Here is a 19,950-nt window from a genome sequence, read left to right on the forward strand (position 1 = left end):
CTAAATACGATCTCTCTCTTTTTCAACATGTAAACGAGACAGACAGTCCTGACCTACAGAATCCCAGCAGTGCCTCTCAGCACTCCTGCATCCATGTCAGGATGCTGGCCAACACAGGACTGTCCTGGAAACTAAGGCGGCTGACTTTACATTTGTGTGGGTACCCACAGGTCAAGGCCAAGGGTGTTCCCTCAGGATAGGGCAGTCCTGAGGGGTCTCCCAAAAACTGCCGAATATCGGCCGCTCCTTGTGGCACCAGTTGCTTTCCTGTGGAATGTTCTACCTGCCCTGAGAGTAAAGAGGGAGTTTGGAGAAGGAGCTTGCCAGGCTGTTCTCCATCCCTTACCAGTACTGATTCTCCTGCAGAAAACACGAGGGGAGAGCTGTGATTTATTGGCAACTTAGATATCTGTACCAGGGGAAGGATTAACCTTTTAGCAATCTACTCATTTGTTTGGGCTACTTTTGTAACACTGAGAGAACTTCCATTCCTTGAGAGATTTGACTCCTTAAGGGAATGAGGTTATTATCATCCCTTCATGGAAAACCGTTTACAAACCAAAGAACAGACATTTTATTGCCTCTGTGTAGTGTTATGTTTTGTGAAGTGACTTTCAATGGATGATGTTAAGGCAAATGAGTTGCAGCTTTGAGATGGGATGCAAACTGCCAAACCTTTCACATTGTCAGGCCATTGCCATACATTTAACTTTGCAACTTCTTGAACCTACTTCAGTTGAGCAAAGGGGAAGGAAAGCTTCCCTGAACTGAAGATTCTTAAATGCCAGATTCTTCTGTGCCTTCTTGGCAAATGAGATTTTTGGCTAAAGGAAATGACTTTAATGAGAAAATAATTCCAGCATGAAGGAAGAGCTTTGAACAGAGACCAAGTTTTGCCAGCAGTTGCTCCGGGTGCTCCTGCCAACAGCCCCTGCAGGAAGGAGCACAGCCCCAGTGCACTTTGGCTTTGGCTGCCTCTGGCAGAGAAGCCCCCTGGGGCACAGGTCTCTGGGGCAGGAGAGGACACCAGCACTGCCAGGGCTCAGGGGGTGGCAGGTGTGCTTGGGTGGGACTCTGCCACACCTGCTGATTTCAGTGCTCCCCTGGCCCCAGGGCTCAGAGCAGCACTTGTGCCCCGGCTTTGGGACAAAGACAAAGCTCCTTGTGTGTGTCACACCCGCAGGTTTAGGATGTCCTCCAGCCAGGGCGTGTCCCAAGGAGGCCGTGCCAGCTTCTGGGGAAGGCCCCGTGCCCTTCCCGCTATGGCTGCGCCGGCAGCCCTGGGGGCTCCTTCTGCTGCCCTGAGCCCACAGAGCAGGGCAGCGTTTGCTGATGGTTGGAGCTGTTCCTAAAGATCCTGTGGGGATGTCTCAGACACTTGGGGAGAGGGATTCCTTCCAGTCTGGGCCACTTTGGGTGACCCCAGGGCAGGTGGCAGGGTGTGCAAGGGCCCTTTGTGACACGGTGCAGCATGGTCACCATGGGACGCAATGGGACAGGGTGTCACATGGGCCCTTTGTGACACGTGGTGACATCGGTGCTGGCAGTGACACAGCCACACCACAGTGCTCGGAGCATGCAACAGGACAGGACGGGACAGAGCGGTGCTGAGAGGAGCCTCCCCACAGCACACTCATTCCTGTCTGACCTGGAGCTTTTCCGAGGCGTTTTTCCTGCAAGTGACCTCGAGGCCAGACCACAGCACTTGGTGACCTGTGGCCTACCCGAGACTTCTCTTTTGCAGGTGCCCTTGAGGACGTGTTAACTTGGAGCTTTCCTGAGGCACCTCTCTAGAAGGTACCCTCAGGGGCAGACATGGCGGGCAGATTTCACGGCCTGTTCAAAGTCTTCAGGGGGACAAAAAAGAAAGACCCTGGAGCACAACAGCCTGAAGAGCCGGAGCAGTACCGGCCAGTGCAGGACAGTGAGTGACAGAACTGGGCCCCAGGGCTGATGGCTGCAGCCAGCTTGGCCCCATCCCATCCCACCTGCTGTGGACATGCCCATGCACAGGAGGGAAGAGGAGCTGGGGCTGAACCGTGCCGTGGCCGTGCTCCATCCCCTGGGGCATCCTGGGGCTGTCCCTGCCTGCAGAGCCCAGGGCTGGGCTCTGTTCTCCGGCCTCTCCCGCAGCCCCTCAGCTCTGGTTGTGCTCACTCTTTCCCAGATGCAGCCATGGACCGGACACAAGAGCAGGAGCCCGCCCGTGGCCGCTTCCGCAGGACACTGAAGGTACCTGCAGCCATCCCCACCTGGGCTGGGGCTGCTGTCACTGCTCAGCCCAGCACCACACTTGGAGCACTCCATGGAACGTGTCTCTCTTCCCTGTCCTTTGTTCTCCTGCAGATGTTCCGGAAGTTCCTGCGCATTCGACGTGGAAAGACCAGCACCACAGCAACTGAGGGCACAGCTGAGCCTGACTCTGGGCTGATCAAGTCCCAGGCAGAGCCTGATGTCAGCACAGATTCGACTGCACGCTCAGAAAATTTTGACACTGTAATTAATGATCACAGGGCGAAGACTGTTCTCATGTCAATGACTGAGGGCATGGTCAGCACAAACACTGACACCAGAAAGACTCACGGCATCACAAATACTGCCATCACACCCACTCCCACTGTGATTCATGCTCCCACTATGGATTTTTTAGAGGAGAGTGCTTTTTCTCCTCAGCAGCAGGTAAGCAGCCTTGGGCCAGGCCTGGAGGCCTCCCAGGATCATGTGCTCCCTCAAGCCATGGCCACTGGGCGCCCTCAGCCTTTGAGGCCAGCACAGTGTGCCGGGGAGGGAAGCACTTCTTGGGGGAAGCTGGGGAAGTTGCTCCTTTGGACAGTTCTCCAAGTGTTCCCCATGCCTCTTCCAGGTGCCAGCCACTGTAAGGAACATTCACCGCAGACTGGCATCCCATGTCACTGTGAATGCCAGGCTGCAAACAGACATTGTGAGGCTGGCTGAAGAGCATCCAGCTGATGTGGTGCTGACCCTCCTGCACTGTGCCCCAATGTGTGACAGGTACAGGATGTACCTGCCTCGAGAGCTCAGGGCTCAGCAGCCTTTAGGGCCCATCGCCCTGCACAGCCTGTGCAATGGGGTGTGCCAGACAGGCAGAGAGGTCCAGGACCCTCAGGACCTTCTGTTTCCTGAGCCTGCTGCCAATGCTCCCTCCCTGAAATTCAGGGCACCGGGACTCTGTCACCTGGGCCCCAGAGCTGCACAGGGCATGGCAGTGTGACTGAGATGCCCCTGACACAGAGCTCTGATCCCACAGAGCTGCTGCCATGATCTGGAGAACCATAGGCTCGTCGGGACCAGCAGTGGAGAAGGTGCTGCCAGCACTGGTCTGTGTAATTGAGCACTGGCCACTGTACAGGATGTGCACCTCTGATGGGGACAACAAGGATGTTTTTGCCCTGGCTGTGAGTTTCTGGGCCTTTGCTCACCCCCAGGTCGCCTCTCCAGCAGCTCTCCATCCTCTCCCTGCCTCAGGCACTGAAACCTGGGCTAGGGGCAGGCTCAGGGGGCACCAGGCCCGCTGCTCCCCCTGCGTCTCCCCTTGTGACCTGACACCTCGGCACTGAGCGCTGTCTCGGGCTTCTTCTATTTCAGGCAACTCTGGTGCTCTGGGTGATTCTCCAGGAGCCTGAGTGCGATGAGGCAATGACCCTTTATTCCTCCCGCCTGTCTGTGGCTCTGCTTCTCCATGTTGTCATCACCACACAGCAGATGCCACCCAAGGAAGTTGATAACTTCTGGACAGCATGCCGGGAGGAACACCGCCTTCCCAGCAACCCCAACAGGTTCCAGTCCTCCCGTCCTTCCCATGCCCTTGTGGCCAGTGCCAGTGCTCCCAGTGTGACCTGGGCTTTGCTCTGCACACAGGTTTGCAGTGCAGGCCATGAAGGCTCTGCTCTACCGGCTGCAGTGTGACAGAGAGGTGATGGCCATGGAGCGCAAGCGTGGCTGGGACACGCTGCTCTGTGCTGACACCCAGCACTATGCCATGGGTCTGCTGGCCAGGTGAGAGCCCCTTCTCCCCGCTGTCCCCGGCATTTGTGCCCTGTGCCCGGGGTGCCCCACACAGTCCCTGTGGTCAGGGACCACAGGGCCTCATCACTGAGGGAAGGCCAAGCAGACTGGGAAAGGCTGGGAGAGGAGGGTGCTCAGAAGGAGCTGCCTCTCAGTACACCCACATCCTCTCCAGGGATGCTGGGGAAAGACTGGACCTCTGTGAGCCAGTCCTCTCCCTGAGAGGTTTGCCACCTCCACCTCAGGGTCTTTTTCCCCTGACAGGGAGATGCGCCGTGTCTTGATCTCTTTGTGTTCCCACATTGCACTTCACCTGCTCAGGCTGCTCAGCATGAAGCAGCCAAGCTGGGATCTGCCTTTACTGGCATTTCTTGTGGAGGTGAGCCTGAAGGCCAGCGCTGCCTCTCTGAGCTGCCTCCCAGCTCTCTGCCCTCTCGTAGCCGCTGCTGCCTGGGACGGTGCCCACGCCCTGTGCTGCTGCCTGGGCCTGGCCCTGTGTGGTTCTGGGCTCCTGCCAGCCGGGTCTCCTGTAACTGCCCTGTGCCTTTCAGGTCCTCGAGTGCATGGATTTGACTAAATGCCGTGCCAGCATCCTCAGGGTCATGTCGAGGTACCTGCTGGGCAATTGCAGGCAGAGATGTCGCCTGGCACTCAGAGGCTTTGTGGTGCTCAGCAAGGATCCCTTCATGGTGAGAAGGTGGCAACGGCTGAAGCTGCACTGGGGAAAGCAGCCCCATGGGCTGGCTGGGCTTCAGGAGCCGAGGCAGCTGCTCCCAGCTCTCCTGCCTCACCTGCCTGAGTGCTTTGGGACAGGCCTTTGGGCTCTGGGCCCTGCAGCAGCAGGGTGGGGTTGCAGTGCCAGGGTGGTGTTGGCGGTGCAGCTGCTCATGGCTTCACAGCACAGCCTTGTGTTCCACACAGGCCAGAATAATGTGCAGTCTGTCTTCAAGCTTTCTGGAGCTGCTGGATGATGCAGATGGAGAGGTGGTCAGCATGTCCCTCTGTGTGTTCACGAATGTGTTCAATAACAAAGGCATCCGGGTATCGAGCACCACTGCCCCAAAGCTGGCTGAGGCACTTCTGGAGCTCTTTAACCACGTGAGATTCTGCATCCCTAACCACAGGCATTGGGTGCTTCCCAGTGCCATCTGCATTTTCAGGCCTTTGCCTGGGTGGGCCTGGAGTAGTTGGTGCTTAGGTTTTCTCCTTTCCTCTAGGACAATAGCCATGTACAAGTGCTCTCCATTCACCTCTTCTGTAAGGTGATGGAGTCGGTAGTGGATGAGGGAAAAAAGCCTCTGAAGGAATTTGTCCACAAGGGCATGTACACACTTTTCATCTACTGCCATGATAAGAACCAGCAGGTGGCAAAGGTGAGGTTTTGTGTGCTGCTGGTGTTCTGCTGGGAGGGGGCTGGGCTGCCTCCTGCCCTGGTGCCTCCAGGGCTGCAGCTTCCTCCAGGCCGTGGCACAGGGACGGGTCCTGTGCCCTGAGCTGCAGTGCCATATCCGTGTCTCTGCTGCTCTCCAGGCCTCTCGGGAAACGCTGCATTGTGCGGCCAGGTTCTCGAAGAGGAGGAATCTCGAGAAGCTACTGAAGAAGGAGCAGTTGAAGATCGATGAGTGTCTGGTAAGGATGGCCTGGATGAAGCCCTAGCCTCAGGCTGGAAAGAACCCCTGCCCCTGGTGTTCAGTGTGTGGGGGGCTGGCAGCTGTGGCCCCTGCCCAGTGCTGCACCCAGGGGCGCCAGCCTGCGCCCCACACGCCGCTCCCTTCCCTGGGCCACACGGGACCTTCTCCAGGCTCCTGTGGGCCCGAGCCGGGTGCCGATGGAGCCCCGGCACAGCGGGGCTGCGGGGCGGGGCGGCACCGCGGCTCCCCGGGCAGCAGCCGGCCCTCGGCCCCCTCCAGAGCCCGGCAACAGCGGCTGCTGGCCGGGCCTCAGGGCTGTGCGGGCAGGGGAGGCCGGGGCTGGGCGCAGCGAGAGCCCGGCCGAGGGGCTGAGCCCGCGCCAAGCCTTCCCTGCTGCCGCTCTCTGCAGCTGGCAGAGGACAGGAGCCGAGCGGCCGAGCACCTGCGCCGGGTGCTGCCGTAGCTGCAGAAGCCACAGGAGCCCCTGCGAGCGGCGGCCATCAGGTTCATGGGTGAGCCACGAGCCCGGGCTCCCTCCCCGGCCCGCCGCAGCTCGGCCCCAGCCCCGGCTGCGGCCCCGGCAGCGGCCTCCGGGCCCGGCGCCGTGGAGCCCCGCCTGCCCTCGGGGCTGCTGCCGCCCTCTGGCAGCCGTGCCCGCCCCTGGGCGGCAGGAAGGGCAAGGGCCCGGGCTGAGCCGTGCCGGGGCAGGAGGCCGTGTGGCCGCAGGGCTGGCAGCGCCGCTGGCACGGAGCTGTGCCGCTGGGGCCGTGACACGCTCTGTGTTCCCAGGAAGGGTCTGGCGGCGCCGGAGGGGGCAGCAGGAAGAGCTCCAGGCCCTCAGGGAGGGTGAGTGAGGGCAGCGGGCTGGCAGCGGGGGCTGGCGGGGGGGAGCTGCAAGCGCTGGCCCGGCTGCGGAGGGCTCTGCTCCCTGTGCGGACAAGGGCTGGCGTGGGCAGAGCACAGAGAGATTTCAGGGGCACGTAGGGGATTTGTGGCCAGCACCTTCCAGTTGATCCTTTTGGCAGCGCCTCTCTGCTGGCCATAGCCAGAGTTGGGTAGGGTTGCCCTGGCAGGACGGTCTCCTCAGGTCGCCGCAGATTCAGGCTCTGACCAGGGCTCTCTTCCTCTGTGTTCCAGGCCTTCAAGCCCCAAGGAACAGTGCCAGCCCATCCTGTTAGATTATTGAAAATTGTACCCAGTTTGCCCTAGGAGCTAAAGAAGTAGGGTTATCTGCTGGAACCACTGAACCATTGTCACAAGAACAACACCTGTAGTACAACCTCCCAGTGCTGCTGGAGCTCCAGGCACAGCTGATGATTGGCACAGCTGAGCCTGCAGGAAGCTCTCAGGGCTTCAACCCTCTCTTTGCCTGTAGATAGTTCCCTCCCTCTAGCCCCCAGAGACTGTCCATCCCCATTTTACCCATCACTCTCCATCCCTTTTGACAGTTCCATCTCAGGAGCCCTCAGACCATGCCCATCCCCTTTTTCCACCCCATATCATCCCTTTTTTTTGCCTTCCATTAATAAACAGTTTGGCTTCTTCACTTGGCCTGCATCTCTGTGGAGCTGAAGCAGCACAAATCCAGAGTGCAGGGACACACAGGCCCCTCCTGCTGTTCTCTTCTGCGCCGTGTGCTGTACAGAGACCCTGAGGAATGAGGGCAGATCAGGCTGCAAAGGTCCCTGTGCTGAAGCTCCCCTTCCACAACATTTGGAAGTTTAATGTCTTGCTGAGCACTCTGAAGCCCCTGGATTTTGGAACAGCCAACATGAGTATGCTCTGAACTCAGCTGTGAGGGATTCCATGGCAAGCATCCACTGAGGGCAAAGGAGCTTGGAATGCTGGAAGCTTTCAAGAATCGCTTCCTGAAAGCACAGCAGTGCTGCACCCCTACACAGGGCCAGGAAGAGGGCAGAAGCAGAGACCATCAGGGCTTAACAGGGAGCTTTGGGTGTGCCTAAGGGCAAGTGAAGCAGCAGCACGGTGGCCGAGACTGGGACGTGCGACCGTGCCAGTGCCCGGAGCGCTGTCAGGCAGTGCCGGGATCCCGGGTGTGGTTCTGGTCCCCACAACTGAGGAATGGCAGCCCCTGCCTCACACCCAGTCAGAATCCAACCAAGTGAGACCAGAGGGAGGGCAGCCATCCAGTCTCTCTGGGGCATGGCCGCAAAGCAGCCCCTGCTTCTTCCTCTGCCTGTGCTTGGGGTGTGCTGAGGGCAGCACCAGCCAGGCTGTGCTCTGTGTTCCAAAGGCTGTTGAGAGCAGGCATGAAAAGTGCTGTGTGCACAGCAGAGAGTCCTGGAAGGTGCTGGCAAGAGCGTCCTGTGGGCACAGGGCTCTGGGAACAGCCTGGTTTTGTTGCCATGATCACAGGAAGGAGTTGGGGCAGGCAAAGAGGCACCCCAAACACACTTGGGGGAATATGAGCTAGAGCTGCAGTGCCTTTCTTAAAAGGACCAGAAGTAATTAAGCCTTGCCAGGGTTTCTGAAGAGTGCATTGGTGTTTCCCAGGAAAGCTACACACTTAGGGAAAACGCCCTTGGGGAAAAGGGACCTGCTGCTCTAGGAAAATGCTTTCCCAGGAGCTCCAGTGAGGTAGGTGCAAGTGTCTCCCTTTGGCTCTCTGGCTCTCTCCTTTCAGTCCTTGAGGCCTGTTGCACTTGGCAGAGAGAAAGGGGAAGGGAAAAGGCTTTGAGGAGCACGTTTGGCATCCACCTGGTCCTGTGGAGGCCAAGCCAAGCACCTGCAGAAGGGGGTGTTACCCCCCTTTGGACAGAGGTTCTGGAAGGCAGAAGGAATAGCTGTGACTTTTTCTGTTAGTGGTCCTGATTCTCCTGCAGGGAAGAAGAGGGGAGAGCTGTATTTGATTTGCCACCTCAATATCTGTACCAGTGGGAGCATTAGCCCTTTTGCAATCTACTTATTTGTTTGGACTACTTTTGTAACACTGAGGGGACTTTCAATCCTTGAGAGCTTTTATTCCTTAAGAGAATTAGATTATTATCACCCCTTCACAGAAAACCATTTACAAACCAAAGAATGGCCTTTTTATTACCTCTGTGTAGTGTTATGTTTTGTGAAGTGACTCTCAATGGATGACCTTAAAGCAAACTTTCAAACCTTTCATATTCTCACGGCATCTTGATTTTTTGGGAAGTTTGCAACTTTTTGGATCTCCTTGAGCTGAGCAAAGGGGAAGGAAAGCTTTCCTGAACTGAGGATTCTTCTGTGCCTAGAGAGCAAAGATGTTTTTGTGCTGCAGGAAATGATGCCAATGAGAAAATTCCAGCATGGAGTAACAGCTTCTGACAGAGACCAAGAGTTGCCAGCAGTTGCTCCAGGTGCTCCTGCCAACAGCCCCTGTAGGAAGGAGCACAGCCCCAGTGCACTTTGGCTTTGGCTGCCTCTGGCAGAGAAGCCCCCTGGGGCACAGGTCTCTGGGGCAGGAGAGGACACCAGCACTGCCAGGGCTCAGGGGATGGCAGGTGTGCTTGGGTGGGACTCTGCCACACCTGCTGATTTCAGTGCTCCCCTGGCCCCAGGGCTTAGAGCAGCATTTATTTGCACCTCAGGGGGCAGCAATAAGAGCTCCAGCTGATCTGCAAAGGTGAATGCGGGCAGCAGGCTTTCAGCGGGGGCTGGCAGGGGAAGCTTCAAGCCCTGGCCCAGCTGTGGAGGGCTCTGCTCCCTGTGCAGACAAGGGCTGGCATGGGCAGAGCACACCGAGATTACAGGCGACCTGAGGGTTTTGTGGCCAGCACCTTCCAGCAGATCCTGTTGGTTCCTGCTCCCTCCTGGCCATGGCAAGATCAGGCTGGGATGGCCCTGGCTCAAGGGCTCTCCTCAGGTCCTTGCAGATCCAGGATTTTACCTTGGCTCTGTTCCTCTCTCTTGTAGCCCTTGAACACCTTACAGAGGACATCAGCAGTGCCGTTGTCAGACCTGGCACTTCAAACCTTGTATGTCCTCCAGGCACTGCAGAGTGGGGGATATTCTGTCTTCCAGAGACTGCAAGATCAATTCTGCAGGGCATGGAAGACACGACCTCGTCTGTCGGGCCTCAGCTGGCTGCGCTGCTGGAGTTCTGCTGAGAGCTGGTCTGGGAGGCTCTCTCTGCTGGGTCAGCACCTGAGCCAGCAGTGATTTTTCTTTCCTTTAAGACTGATGTTTTCTTCTTTTCCATTTTTTGTAGCATGTAAATATAGAATGTGTTCTAATATGGACTCTCTGGAGTTTTCTTTTGCTGCCCAGGGTCCTCAGGGCTTTGGGGAAAACGTGGAAAAACAGTGCATATGCTCAGCAAGCTACCCAGGCATGCAGTGTTGAAGAGAAAATGCCCAGAAGGCCCTTGGCTTTTGATAGTTCTGCTGCAGCCTTTGTGCTGACCAAAGGGCGGCTGGGCAGGGGCCAGAGCTGCTGGGGTCTCTGCTTGACCAGTGCCTGGAGATGGCCACAAGCCCTGTGCCAGCCAGGAACGGCCATCTGCACCCTCCTGCCTGTGTGTTGCTGGCTGGATTGCTGAGGGCTCTGAGGTGCTCTTGACTGGGCTCCTCTGGAGCTCCTGCAGGGCTGCGTCCCTGCTGCCGGGCAGGTTGGCCGGGCTGGGGGAGACCCTGAGGGGCTGGGGCAGTGGGCCATAAGTAGCCCCCAGGCAGCCGCCTTGTTCGTGCCACCCACCTGCTCTGGTGCTTCCTCAGAGGGCAGCTGGAGGGAGCCCCTGTAATCAGGTGTGTAACCCTGGTCACAGCCTTTCAGAGGTGTGGGCCCAGGAGTTGTGGGGCAGGGCGTGTGACCCCCCTGTCCTCAGGACTCGAGCCCCCGGCCCCTCAGCCTTCGGCCTTGAGCTCGACTGCCTGGCTGCTGAGTCTTGTCCCTGTTGTGGTGTGGGAGGCCGAGCTCTGTGGCTTTAGGCATGACTGAGTGAGAAGAGCAGCAGCTTTGAGCCGAGAAGGGCCACAGAAAGGCCCTGTGGGCCAAGGGCATTCCTGGCATTCCAGGGCAGGGATCCATGAGAGTGCAATGAGCATCTCCAGGGTGCTGTGGCTGGCTTTGCACTGGACAGCCTCCCTGTGTACAGGGCTGGATCGTTGGTCTTCTGCCATGGTGCTTGTTTCCCTGCCTGGAGAGAGGGGCAGCCCTCTATGGAGGATGAAAGCCCCTGTCTCCAAAACCTGCAGGAGGAAATGGAGCTCTCCCAGCCTCAGCCCATGCTGTAAGCAGGGCAGAGCCTTTTGGTGTTAACACAACCAGGGGTTGGGAAGTGCATATCACAACATCAACATCAAGTTCTCCCCAATATTTAGTGTCAGTTTTTTCCATACATGATTTTACGAGAAATCACTACATCAGTTAGATTTAACCAACAGTTCTGATTTTGAAATTCACGAGACAAAATACGTCCATGAGGCCCTGTACTATAACTGTGTAATGGTTGTATGTGTGATCCATTATTCAGTCCACATCTCATTGCTATGCCATCACCTTGTGATACCACAAAAGGAGGGTACACTTTATTTTTATCATCCATCACTAGGGGGACATTTTGACCATGGTTCACTACCATTACACTCAATATGGGTTTTGCCACAACATTCATTTTAAATTTATAAACCAAACCTTGCAAGCCTGATTGATCCATTTTTTTGCCAATTACATGATACATAGGTGGGTTTGGTTAACGTGAAGTTATGCCAGCAGTCACCAGACTCATTTTTACAAAGCCTTGTGATTTCAACATTGTTAGTACTGGGGTCTAAAGGAAAGTTACCTACATTCTTTTGAGACAACACACTATAAAAAGAACTTGTTTCTCACATGCCCACACTGTTATATGGCAAAGATTTGCTGTTATGTTGGGGTGTAAATTGCTTGTAATGTTTGATTCCAAGACATTTCTGGCAATGGCAATACTGGAAGCTTTCTCATGTGAAAGACCTTCTACCTTCCTGCACCCTACCTGAATTCTCTCACCAAAAGTCCCAGTTAGAGTTCTGGACCAATCTTTCTGGTCCCAACCCCAGTCACTCGAATGGTTCACCTCAGAGTCGTGCAGTACCACGGTTGCTGCGTTTGGGCGACGATCCCTGGGAAAGGATCCTTGCATGCTGGTAAACCTGACAGCAGCTTCTGACCACGGCCACTCGACAGGGTTTTGGCCATGGTATTGTGGTAGGATGCAGAGAAGTGTTAGTGGTATCATGGTTTATCTGCTCCACATGTCCTCCGGCGTTCTCCTGTAAAAAGCAAAGACAACAGAGCCTGCCACTAAAAGGGGCAGAAAATTAAAGTGATGGAATTATCCAACGTGTACTTATCTGATGTTCTTTCCCAAGAGAACCAGATGCAATCCATGCATATTTATTCAGAGGAGTTTTTAACACAAGTTGTACTTCTCCCACTGTAGGGAGGCCCGCCAAGACAGGCTGTCCAGGATAGTGACTTGGGATTTTCGAATCATTTGGTCCCCCAAAGACAGGAATTATGCTTGGGGCCTTTGGACAAAATGCAGTGATTTGGGGACAGCCGTTTACTCCCCATCTATCATTCACAGCTGTCAAAACCTCCCACAGCTGAAGATCCCAACCTCCATCCTGAGGTTTAAGGAATTGTTTCAGGAGACCATTAGTTCTTTCCACAATCTCAGGGTTGCTGTTCCCCGAGGTAATAAGGTTTTTCGTCTTCTCTTTGCCCTAAGTGTTTCACACCGGAGCCAGAGACGACAAGCTGAGTCTGCCAATCCGTGTTTCCAAGGCTGTTTATTCCTCATTATCCCTCAGTTCTTTCTCAGCTCTGCAAGGCATCTCCAGCAGAGCAGGACACGGATCAGAGGGTCCCAGACCTTTTGTACCATTTCTCTGACCCAACCACCGTCCACAACGAACCTTTTAGTTGCAGAATTTTACCAATACTTACTACCTATGTTAACATGTCATTTCTACTCTAAACTATCCATGTAATACAACTCAGCAGAAAATGGGGGGAAAGAAAAAGAACAAGGAGGACAGGACCACTCCCCAATTCCTCCATCTTGCCTCTTCAAACTCATATACTAAAAATCCTAGATTCTACATTTACACTCTATAATTAACTAACTACTACTTCTTTTGAATTCTCTCGGCTTGTGATTCTTCATACAATGTGAGCATTCATTCCCATAGCCAAAGATTAGAAGCAGTATCCTCTTGAGCTCTGTGTGAAGCTAGTTGACCCCCTTGGACAGATCTCAGACCCCCCTGTCTAGTCTCCAAACCCTCCAAAGTAGCCAGAGAGATGTTCTAGACTCCAACAACTATTTATTATGTCTTTCTATTTTCATAAGGAAATCTGGCTGCTTTTGGTTTGTTCTGTTACTGCAGGCATCAGGCCCAGTGCTGGCAGTCTAATTGAAGATGTGTTTCATGGTAAAGAATAGAAGAATCTACCACCGAGAATGAAGGGTCACAGTTGAAAATTAATTCTGTTTGGTCTACTATTTGTGGTCCTTGTAAACCCACTGTGCAAGGGCTGGGTTTGCAGGCTGCAGGTTGAAGTACAGTGAGTTTGTCTGAATAATGCTGTAGCCCCATCTCACAGATGCAGAAAGGGGCCAGAATCCGGCATTTGGAGTGTGAATTTGGGGTGCTGGCCTTGCCCCAGAGGAGAGGCAGGATGTTCCCTGCAGGGTCTGCATGGAGCAGACAGAAGAGATGGGCAAGTGTTTGCAGGGCCCCTGGGAGGGGATCTTGGGGTTCCTGTCAGCAGGATCCTTGTGCAGCTCAGGCTGGGCTGGGCAGCAGCTCCATCTGCAGCTTCCATGTGCTGCTGCAGCAGCTGCTGCTGGGGACCCTGAGGGAAGAGGCCGCGGCAGGGATGGAAATGCTGCAGGGACAGCTCCAGCCAGGGCCAGCAATGAGCTTTGCCTTCCTGCCTGGGGAAATGAGGCTCCTCTAGTGCAAGAGGAGGCAAAGACAAAATCAAGTTCAACACTTCAAGGAACACTGTAGAAAACTGGAAGCCTCTCCAAATGTCACACACATTCATCTGTTAGCTCTTCAGTGTCAGGTAAAAAGCCTTTCCAGTTTTGCCTTGCATCTGAGATTGCAGGGCCCACAGCTGGGCTTCAGAGTTCAACTGATTTTTTATTTTCCAGGTTTTTACACAGAGCTCTGAATTGGGCATCTCTTGCCCTTTTTTCTGCTCAGAACCATGAGAAAGGTTCTGTGCTCCTGTGAGCCACCTCTTGAAGGGTGGTTGGCAACCCTGGAATCCTCTGGGAAAGCACTTGATTGACTTCAGGGCCAGGCTGGAAAACTCAGCCTGAGGAAAGAACTGTTCCAGATGCCTCTGTCCATGTCCAGCTCCTCCCAGCTGAGTCCCTGAACACACAGGGTGCTTTATAGGCATTTCTTTTCCCCTCCTGTTGACTTGGAGGTGAGTTTCTCATACTTTAGAGAAATATCTGACCAGCCCCTGCCCCCATTCTATTTTATTCCCTCCACTTTGGAGTCAAAACTGCTGGGTTGGACATGGAAATTGGTGGTATTGCCCTGCACTTCCCTCCAGCTGTCAATTTTAACTTGTATGAAACACCGCAAATGGCCTTGTTTCTCTGGTGGGGAAGATGTGAGATGGAGAGTTGAAAGGATTTGTCTCCATGAACCTTGTGATAATAAAGAAAAATGTGGTTCATTATTTTAGTGTGGTGCTGGGATTTGGGAGTTTATTTCTTGTTATTATCAATTAGTATTGATTTTTATTGTTAAGACATTTAAATCCTAGACATTATTACCAAAGGCTTGATGTCACTCACTGGGAAAATTCCTTCCTTCTCCCATTGGGATTAACCTGAACGGTCTATTTCAAATTGCCAGTGGATTCTAAAGATGGAAAGTGCCATTAATGGTGGATTTGGTGTGGTTTGGAGCTGGGGGAGGGTCTCCTCCTCTCCCAGAGGTGCCTCGAGCCTGCTTTGCCACCACATCTGTTTGTGGCCCCTCACGGCTGCCCTGCCCTGGGGACATGGTGGGACACCTATCCTGTCAGGGCTGAGGCTCCTCATGGCCCAGCACAACCCCACATTGCCCCTCACAGCCCCTCACATCCCGTGACATCCCCTCACAGCCCCTCACATCCCCTCACAGCCCCTCACATCCCCTCACATCCCCTCACGGCCCCTCACATCCCCTCACATCCCCTCACATCCCCTCACATCCCCTCAGATCCCCTCACAGCCCCTCACGGCCCCTCAGCCCCAGGCGCGCGGCTCCTCCCAAAGGAGAAGGGGTCGGGCCCTGCTTGTTCTCCTTTCATTTCGCTCCCTTCACAGCCACCAGTCAAGAAAGGCTGAAATGGAGCCTTTCCCCAGCGCTCCCCTCGGGGTTAATCGCGGCTGCAGCTCTGTGCTGCCGCTGGCCCCAGCGCCAACATCCCCGCAGCCCCGCAGGCCTTTGCTGTCCCCCCATGTCCATTCGCTGTCCCCGAGTCCCGCCCGGCTCTGGCAGCAGCAGCAGCCGCAGCGCAGCGGGCGCCGGCCCGGCCCAGCCGCGGCTCCCGGCCAGGAGCAGCAGCAGCGCCGGCCCCTTCCCGCCTGCTCCTGCCTCGCCTGCCAAGGGCCTTTTCCAGCTGGACTCTGCACTGCAGCAGCCATCACCCACACACAGCCCTGACTGCCCAGGGCCCGCCTGGGCTGCCCTCAGCAGCCTCCAGAGAAAGAAAGGCTCGGCTTCCAGCGCTCTGTGCAGCATCTTTGACTCACCCTCAGGTGACAGCAGCAGGCTGCTCTTGCCTTTGCCTCGGCAATTGGAGATGACGCCTGCTCTTGCACCCTTCTGGCTGCCAAGTGAATTTGAGCAGCTCAACTGCAATTGCCTTTTTCATCATTGTGCTTTTGTGACAGTGAACTGAGGATTTTTGTGGCAGGCACCATGATAAGAAGAGTGTGAAATGGTCCCAAGTCCCTGGGCACTGAGTCGAGGGGAATTAAAGCCACACAGGCCACAATTGCAGAGCTCCAACACAGCCCTGGTGCTGCTGGTGCTGCTGAAATCAAATCAACTTACAGAGGCCATCACAGAAATTGCCCTCTGGAGTGTCAAATAAAATGAAAAAAAAAAACCTCCAGGAGAAAGACAAACCTCAACTTCTTGACTCGCTTCATTGCTTGCTCTGAGCAGCAGAAAATGGGAATGCCCAGAGGTATTTGCAGCTGCTGCTGATCCCAGCTGCAGCTCAGCCCTGTGCAGAGTCCCAGCAGGAAGCTGAGCCCAGCCCGGGGAGCTCACACAGTGTCAGGGAGATTCTTTCTCTGAATTCACTCAGCCTTGCATTCCCCAGCTAGGCCTGGTTACCACCTCCTGTTTTCTTGGCTTAGAACAGCAACTGTGAAACCTTACCAATGGCACAACTGCCCAGTTCACAGGGAAAAGGACAGAGAACTGGTAAAGTTCTCCAGACATTCGTCCTGCTTTGCTGGAAAAGTCGTGCTGCACTCACAGGATGGAAATCCAAGAGAAGCTGGAGTTGCTGGCACATCTTGGGACAGAAGCTGGACCTCGTTCTCCATGAAAGGTTCTTCGAAAGAGCAGCTGGGACTGTGGAGAAGATTGCTGGAAAACTGAAACAGCTTTCCAGAAGTGAAATGAAAATGAAAGAAACTAACCAAGATGTTGTCCTCTATTTCTTTCTATGCTTCCCTTTTCCATGTTGCACTACTTGTCCATGCCATTAATTCCAAAGGGATCTCAGCTCGAAGATCGGTGACTTAGTGAGTTTTAGACACTCTGAAATACCATGGGCTGTACACACAGTTTGCCTTCCCCTGTTTTTGTTGTCAAGCAGTGCTGGAGACATAAGTGCAGTGCTTGGGTCGGGCACGAATCCTGCAGGCAGGGAATGTGCCCCGGCAGTGTGTGAGCCTGAGCAGGGACAATGCAGAGCAGCAAGCGAGGGGATTCCTCCGGCACCGCGCAGGAGTCCGGACTCTGGGTCTGGGCTGCACAGGGCCAAGTTCCCGTGTTTGGACAGGCTCAGGGGCTGCCCCCGGGGCGCGCGGGGCTCGGCCGTGGAACGGACACGCGGACAAACGGCCCCGGGGCTTCGGCGGCAGCGGCGGCAGCGACTCTACAGAGTCTACGAACTTAGCGACCCTCCTCATCTCTCGTTCCTCCTCTCCCTCTTCTACATTCCTGCACTCTCTCCTGGTGTCCCTTTCCCGCTCTCCCCAGCCCCTCTCGGTGTCCCCGTCCCGGCCTTTCCCTCTCCCCCTGCCGGGCCGGGACATGCCCCCGGCCCGCCCCCGGCCTCGGGCGGGGCTGCCCCGTCCCCGTTCCCGGGCGTCCCCCCGCGGTCTCGCCTGGGCCCGGTTCTGGCCGTGCTGGAGGTGGCGCTGCTGGGCCGGGATCAGTGCCTGGGGCTGGGGCGGCATCGCCACCCTTTGGCTGCGCCTGGTCTGGGCACGGCCTCGGCCCCGGTGCCGACCCCGAGCTTTGCGCCGCCTCCTCCCGGGCCCCGCGGAGGACACACGCGGCGCGGCCGCTCCCGCCGCCTCCGCTGCGGCTTCCCCGGCCCGAGCTCCGCCGCTCGGCAGCGCAGCCGCCGGCCCCGAACCGCCGGGGCCCGGCGCGGGTGGGGATGCCCGGCCCGGGCCGCTCGGGGGGCGCTCGGGGGCCGTGTCTGTCCCCGGGCCGAGCGCTGACAGCCGCGTGTCGCCCGCAGGGAAGGCGCAGGAGGCCCTGCAGGACCGGTACCGGCTGGGTTCGCTGCTGGGGCGCGGAGGATTCGGCAGCGTCTACTCGGGAACGCGACTGTCGGACGGCGCCCCGGTGAGCGGCGGGGCCGGGGGCGGGCGGAGGAGAACGAGGAGGGCGGAGCAGGAGGAGAAGATCGGACCGCAGCGGGGCTGTCGGTGAGCTCAGCCCGCTGCTGTCCCTTGCTCGCAGGTGGCCATCAAATGCGTGCCGCGGGATCGCATCCGGCTCTGGGGCGAGCTGGTGAGTGAGCGGGGCCAGCGGCAGAAGCCGGGCCGTGGCGGGCGGCGAGGAGCCGGGGCCCGGCAGGGTGGGAGGCGCCGGGAGCCGTGCAGGGAGAGCGGGCCTGGGCTGAGCGGGGCGCCCAGAGCAGCCGGGGCTGGCTGAGGGCTCCCAGAGCCCCGGCACGGCCTCAGCCCCACTGACGGCATCGTGCTCATCCCGCAGCCCAACGGCGCCCGTGCGCCCCTGGAGATCGTGCTGCTGGACAAGGTGTCCGCTGGCTGTGCTGGTGTCATTCAGCTCCTGGAGTGGCTTGAGCTCCCCGACAGCTTCTTGTTGGTGCTGGAGCGTCCCGAGCGGTGCCAGGACCTGTCGGCTTTCCTGGCGGAGCGGAGGTTCCTGCCGGAGGAGGAGGCGCGGGCGCTGTTCCGCCAGGTGCTGGAGGCCGTGCGGCACTGCACCAGCTGCGGGGTCCTGCACAGGGACATCAAGCCCGAGAACATCCTGCTCGACCTGGCCACCGGAGAGCTCAAATTGATCGACTTTGGCTGTGGCGCCTTCCTCCAAGACACAGCCTACACCCAGTTTGCAGGTGAGCCCCCTCAGGGGATGTTCCTGGGTATCTCCTGGCCCAGCCTGGCTGTAGCACCGGGCCTTCCCCCTCTTGCTGGTGGCAACAGCATGATGTCTTGAGCCAAGTTGCTTTTGTCTGGGGGTGGGAGGGGGCCAGCCCCCACATGCCCAGGGATGCTGGGGCCAGGCTCTAGGAGTTCATCCCCTGAAGAACTGCGTCTGTGTTCCACAGGAACCCTGTCCTACAGCCCACCAGAGTGGATCCACCAGCAGCGGTACCACGGCGAGGCAGCAACGATCTGGTCCCTGGGCCTCCTGCTGTACCACCTGGTCGTGGGGAAGCACCCGTTCAGGAGGGGCCAGCAGATCATCTGGGGCCGCATCTTGTTCCCACGATGGCTCTCTCCAGGTGGATCCTCATCTCTGGGCACAGGGGAATACCAGTGCTGGGAGACAGCAGCAGCCTCATGAGCACCCTGCTCTGGCAGCTGCTGGGGAGGGGGCACATGTCCTGCTCTGCCGCTCTCCTCCAAACGGACAATGCATCGGGAAGTTTAGGCACAGCTCTGGGCACACCCAGCATGGCCTGGGCATGGGAATGGGGGGCCAAAACAGACGGGATCCTTCTCCAGGTGACTGGTGGATTCTGGTTTGTCTCTTCAGAGTGCCAGGATGTCATTAAGAGGTGTTTGTCCATGCAACCCTTGGACAGGCCATCCTTAGAAGACCTCTTCAATGATCCTTGGCTGCAGGGCGTTCATCTGCCCTAGAAGATGGGAGAGGTCCATGTGCACAATTGGATCCAAAACCTGGCAGGTAACAACTCCACACATCTCATGGCAATCAGTGCTAAAGAAGAGCAGACTGGTTTTGTCCTGCCTGTAGCTCTGAGCAGGGATCATGAGATGGGAACATCTGTGCTGGAGCTTAGCTGGAGACCTGCTCCAGCAAGCACTGGTGGCCACCATCCAGCCTAGTTTTTCTTGTCGTGCTTCCTTGACAGCTGGGGCCCTGGGCAGAACAGTGACAGACTGCTCTGGCCCCCAGGGAAGGAGGAGCCCCTGGAGAAGCTCTGTCAGGTGGGGCTGCTGCTGGAGACACCAAGGACAACCTCAGGGATGACAATCTCTTCCTCCACCTGGTCAGCATCAGCTGAAGATGATGGAGTTTGATTCTGGCACCTTCTTCAGAGACACGCTCCATGCCCAATCTGCAGGTGAGTCCACAGCCAGGGGGATGCTCCCAGATCCGGGCATGGCACGGCCTGGCCGGGCACCAAAGGTTCCTCCCTTTGCTGGGCCAAAGGCAACAAATCCTTCCCTGGGCTGTCCAGCTGCTTTTTGGCTCTGGGCAGCTGCTGAGGGGCTGGATGTGGCATGGCTGGCTGCAGGCTGGGCACATGTGCTGCCCTCCTGCTCTGCCCCCAAGGGCAGCAGTGATGGGGAGGTTTGGGCCCAGCTCTGAGCACGGCCAGCACGGCCTGGGCACTGCAGGCGGCTGGGACAAGGGCACAGGAGCCTTCAGCTGACGGGCAGTTTCTGGTTTCTGTCCTTGCAGCCGGGCTCTGCGGGTGCTGAGGCTGCTCTGGGCTCTGCCAGGGCTCTGCTGGGCTCAGCTGGGCTCAGCCCTGGGCACGGCTGGGCTCGCTCTGCCCTCACATTGCTCTGACAGCTTTGCAGCACACCAGCCCCTTCTGAGCACAGCGCCTGAGCTTTCTGCTTTGGCAGCTGAGTGAGACTCTCCTGCTGGCCCAGAGATTGCAGGTAGGGATC

General features: G+C 56.9%; 2 protein-coding genes across 4 annotated transcripts in view; one reads left to right on the forward strand and one right to left on the reverse strand.

Annotated features, from left to right (window-relative positions):
• Positions 1–19,950, forward strand: part of LOC134562740 (serine/threonine-protein kinase pim-1-like) — a 218,966-nt gene that overhangs the window by 193,899 nt on the left and 5,117 nt on the right. The window contains exons 2-7 of the mRNA XM_063420260.1: positions 15,558–17,458; positions 17,576–17,626; positions 17,831–18,197; positions 18,411–18,587; positions 18,842–18,994; positions 19,182–19,394. Of these exons, the coding sequence (XP_063276330.1) occupies positions 16,916–17,458; positions 17,576–17,626; positions 17,831–18,197; positions 18,411–18,587; positions 18,842–18,948 (1,245 nt within the window). The 5' untranslated portion in view covers positions 15,558–16,915 and the 3' untranslated portion in view covers positions 18,949–18,994; positions 19,182–19,394. The remainder of the gene's footprint in view (positions 1–15,557; positions 17,459–17,575; positions 17,627–17,830; positions 18,198–18,410; positions 18,588–18,841; positions 18,995–19,181; positions 19,395–19,950) is intronic.
• Positions 1–19,950, reverse strand: part of LOC134562720 (zinc finger protein 239-like) — a 444,533-nt gene that overhangs the window by 35,043 nt on the left and 389,540 nt on the right. The window lies entirely within an intron of this gene.

Source organism: Prinia subflava, chromosome 30 (genome assembly GCF_021018805.1).
Source record: "Prinia subflava isolate CZ2003 ecotype Zambia chromosome 30, Cam_Psub_1.2, whole genome shotgun sequence".
Lineage (NCBI taxonomy): Eukaryota > Metazoa > Chordata > Aves > Passeriformes > Cisticolidae > Prinia > Prinia subflava.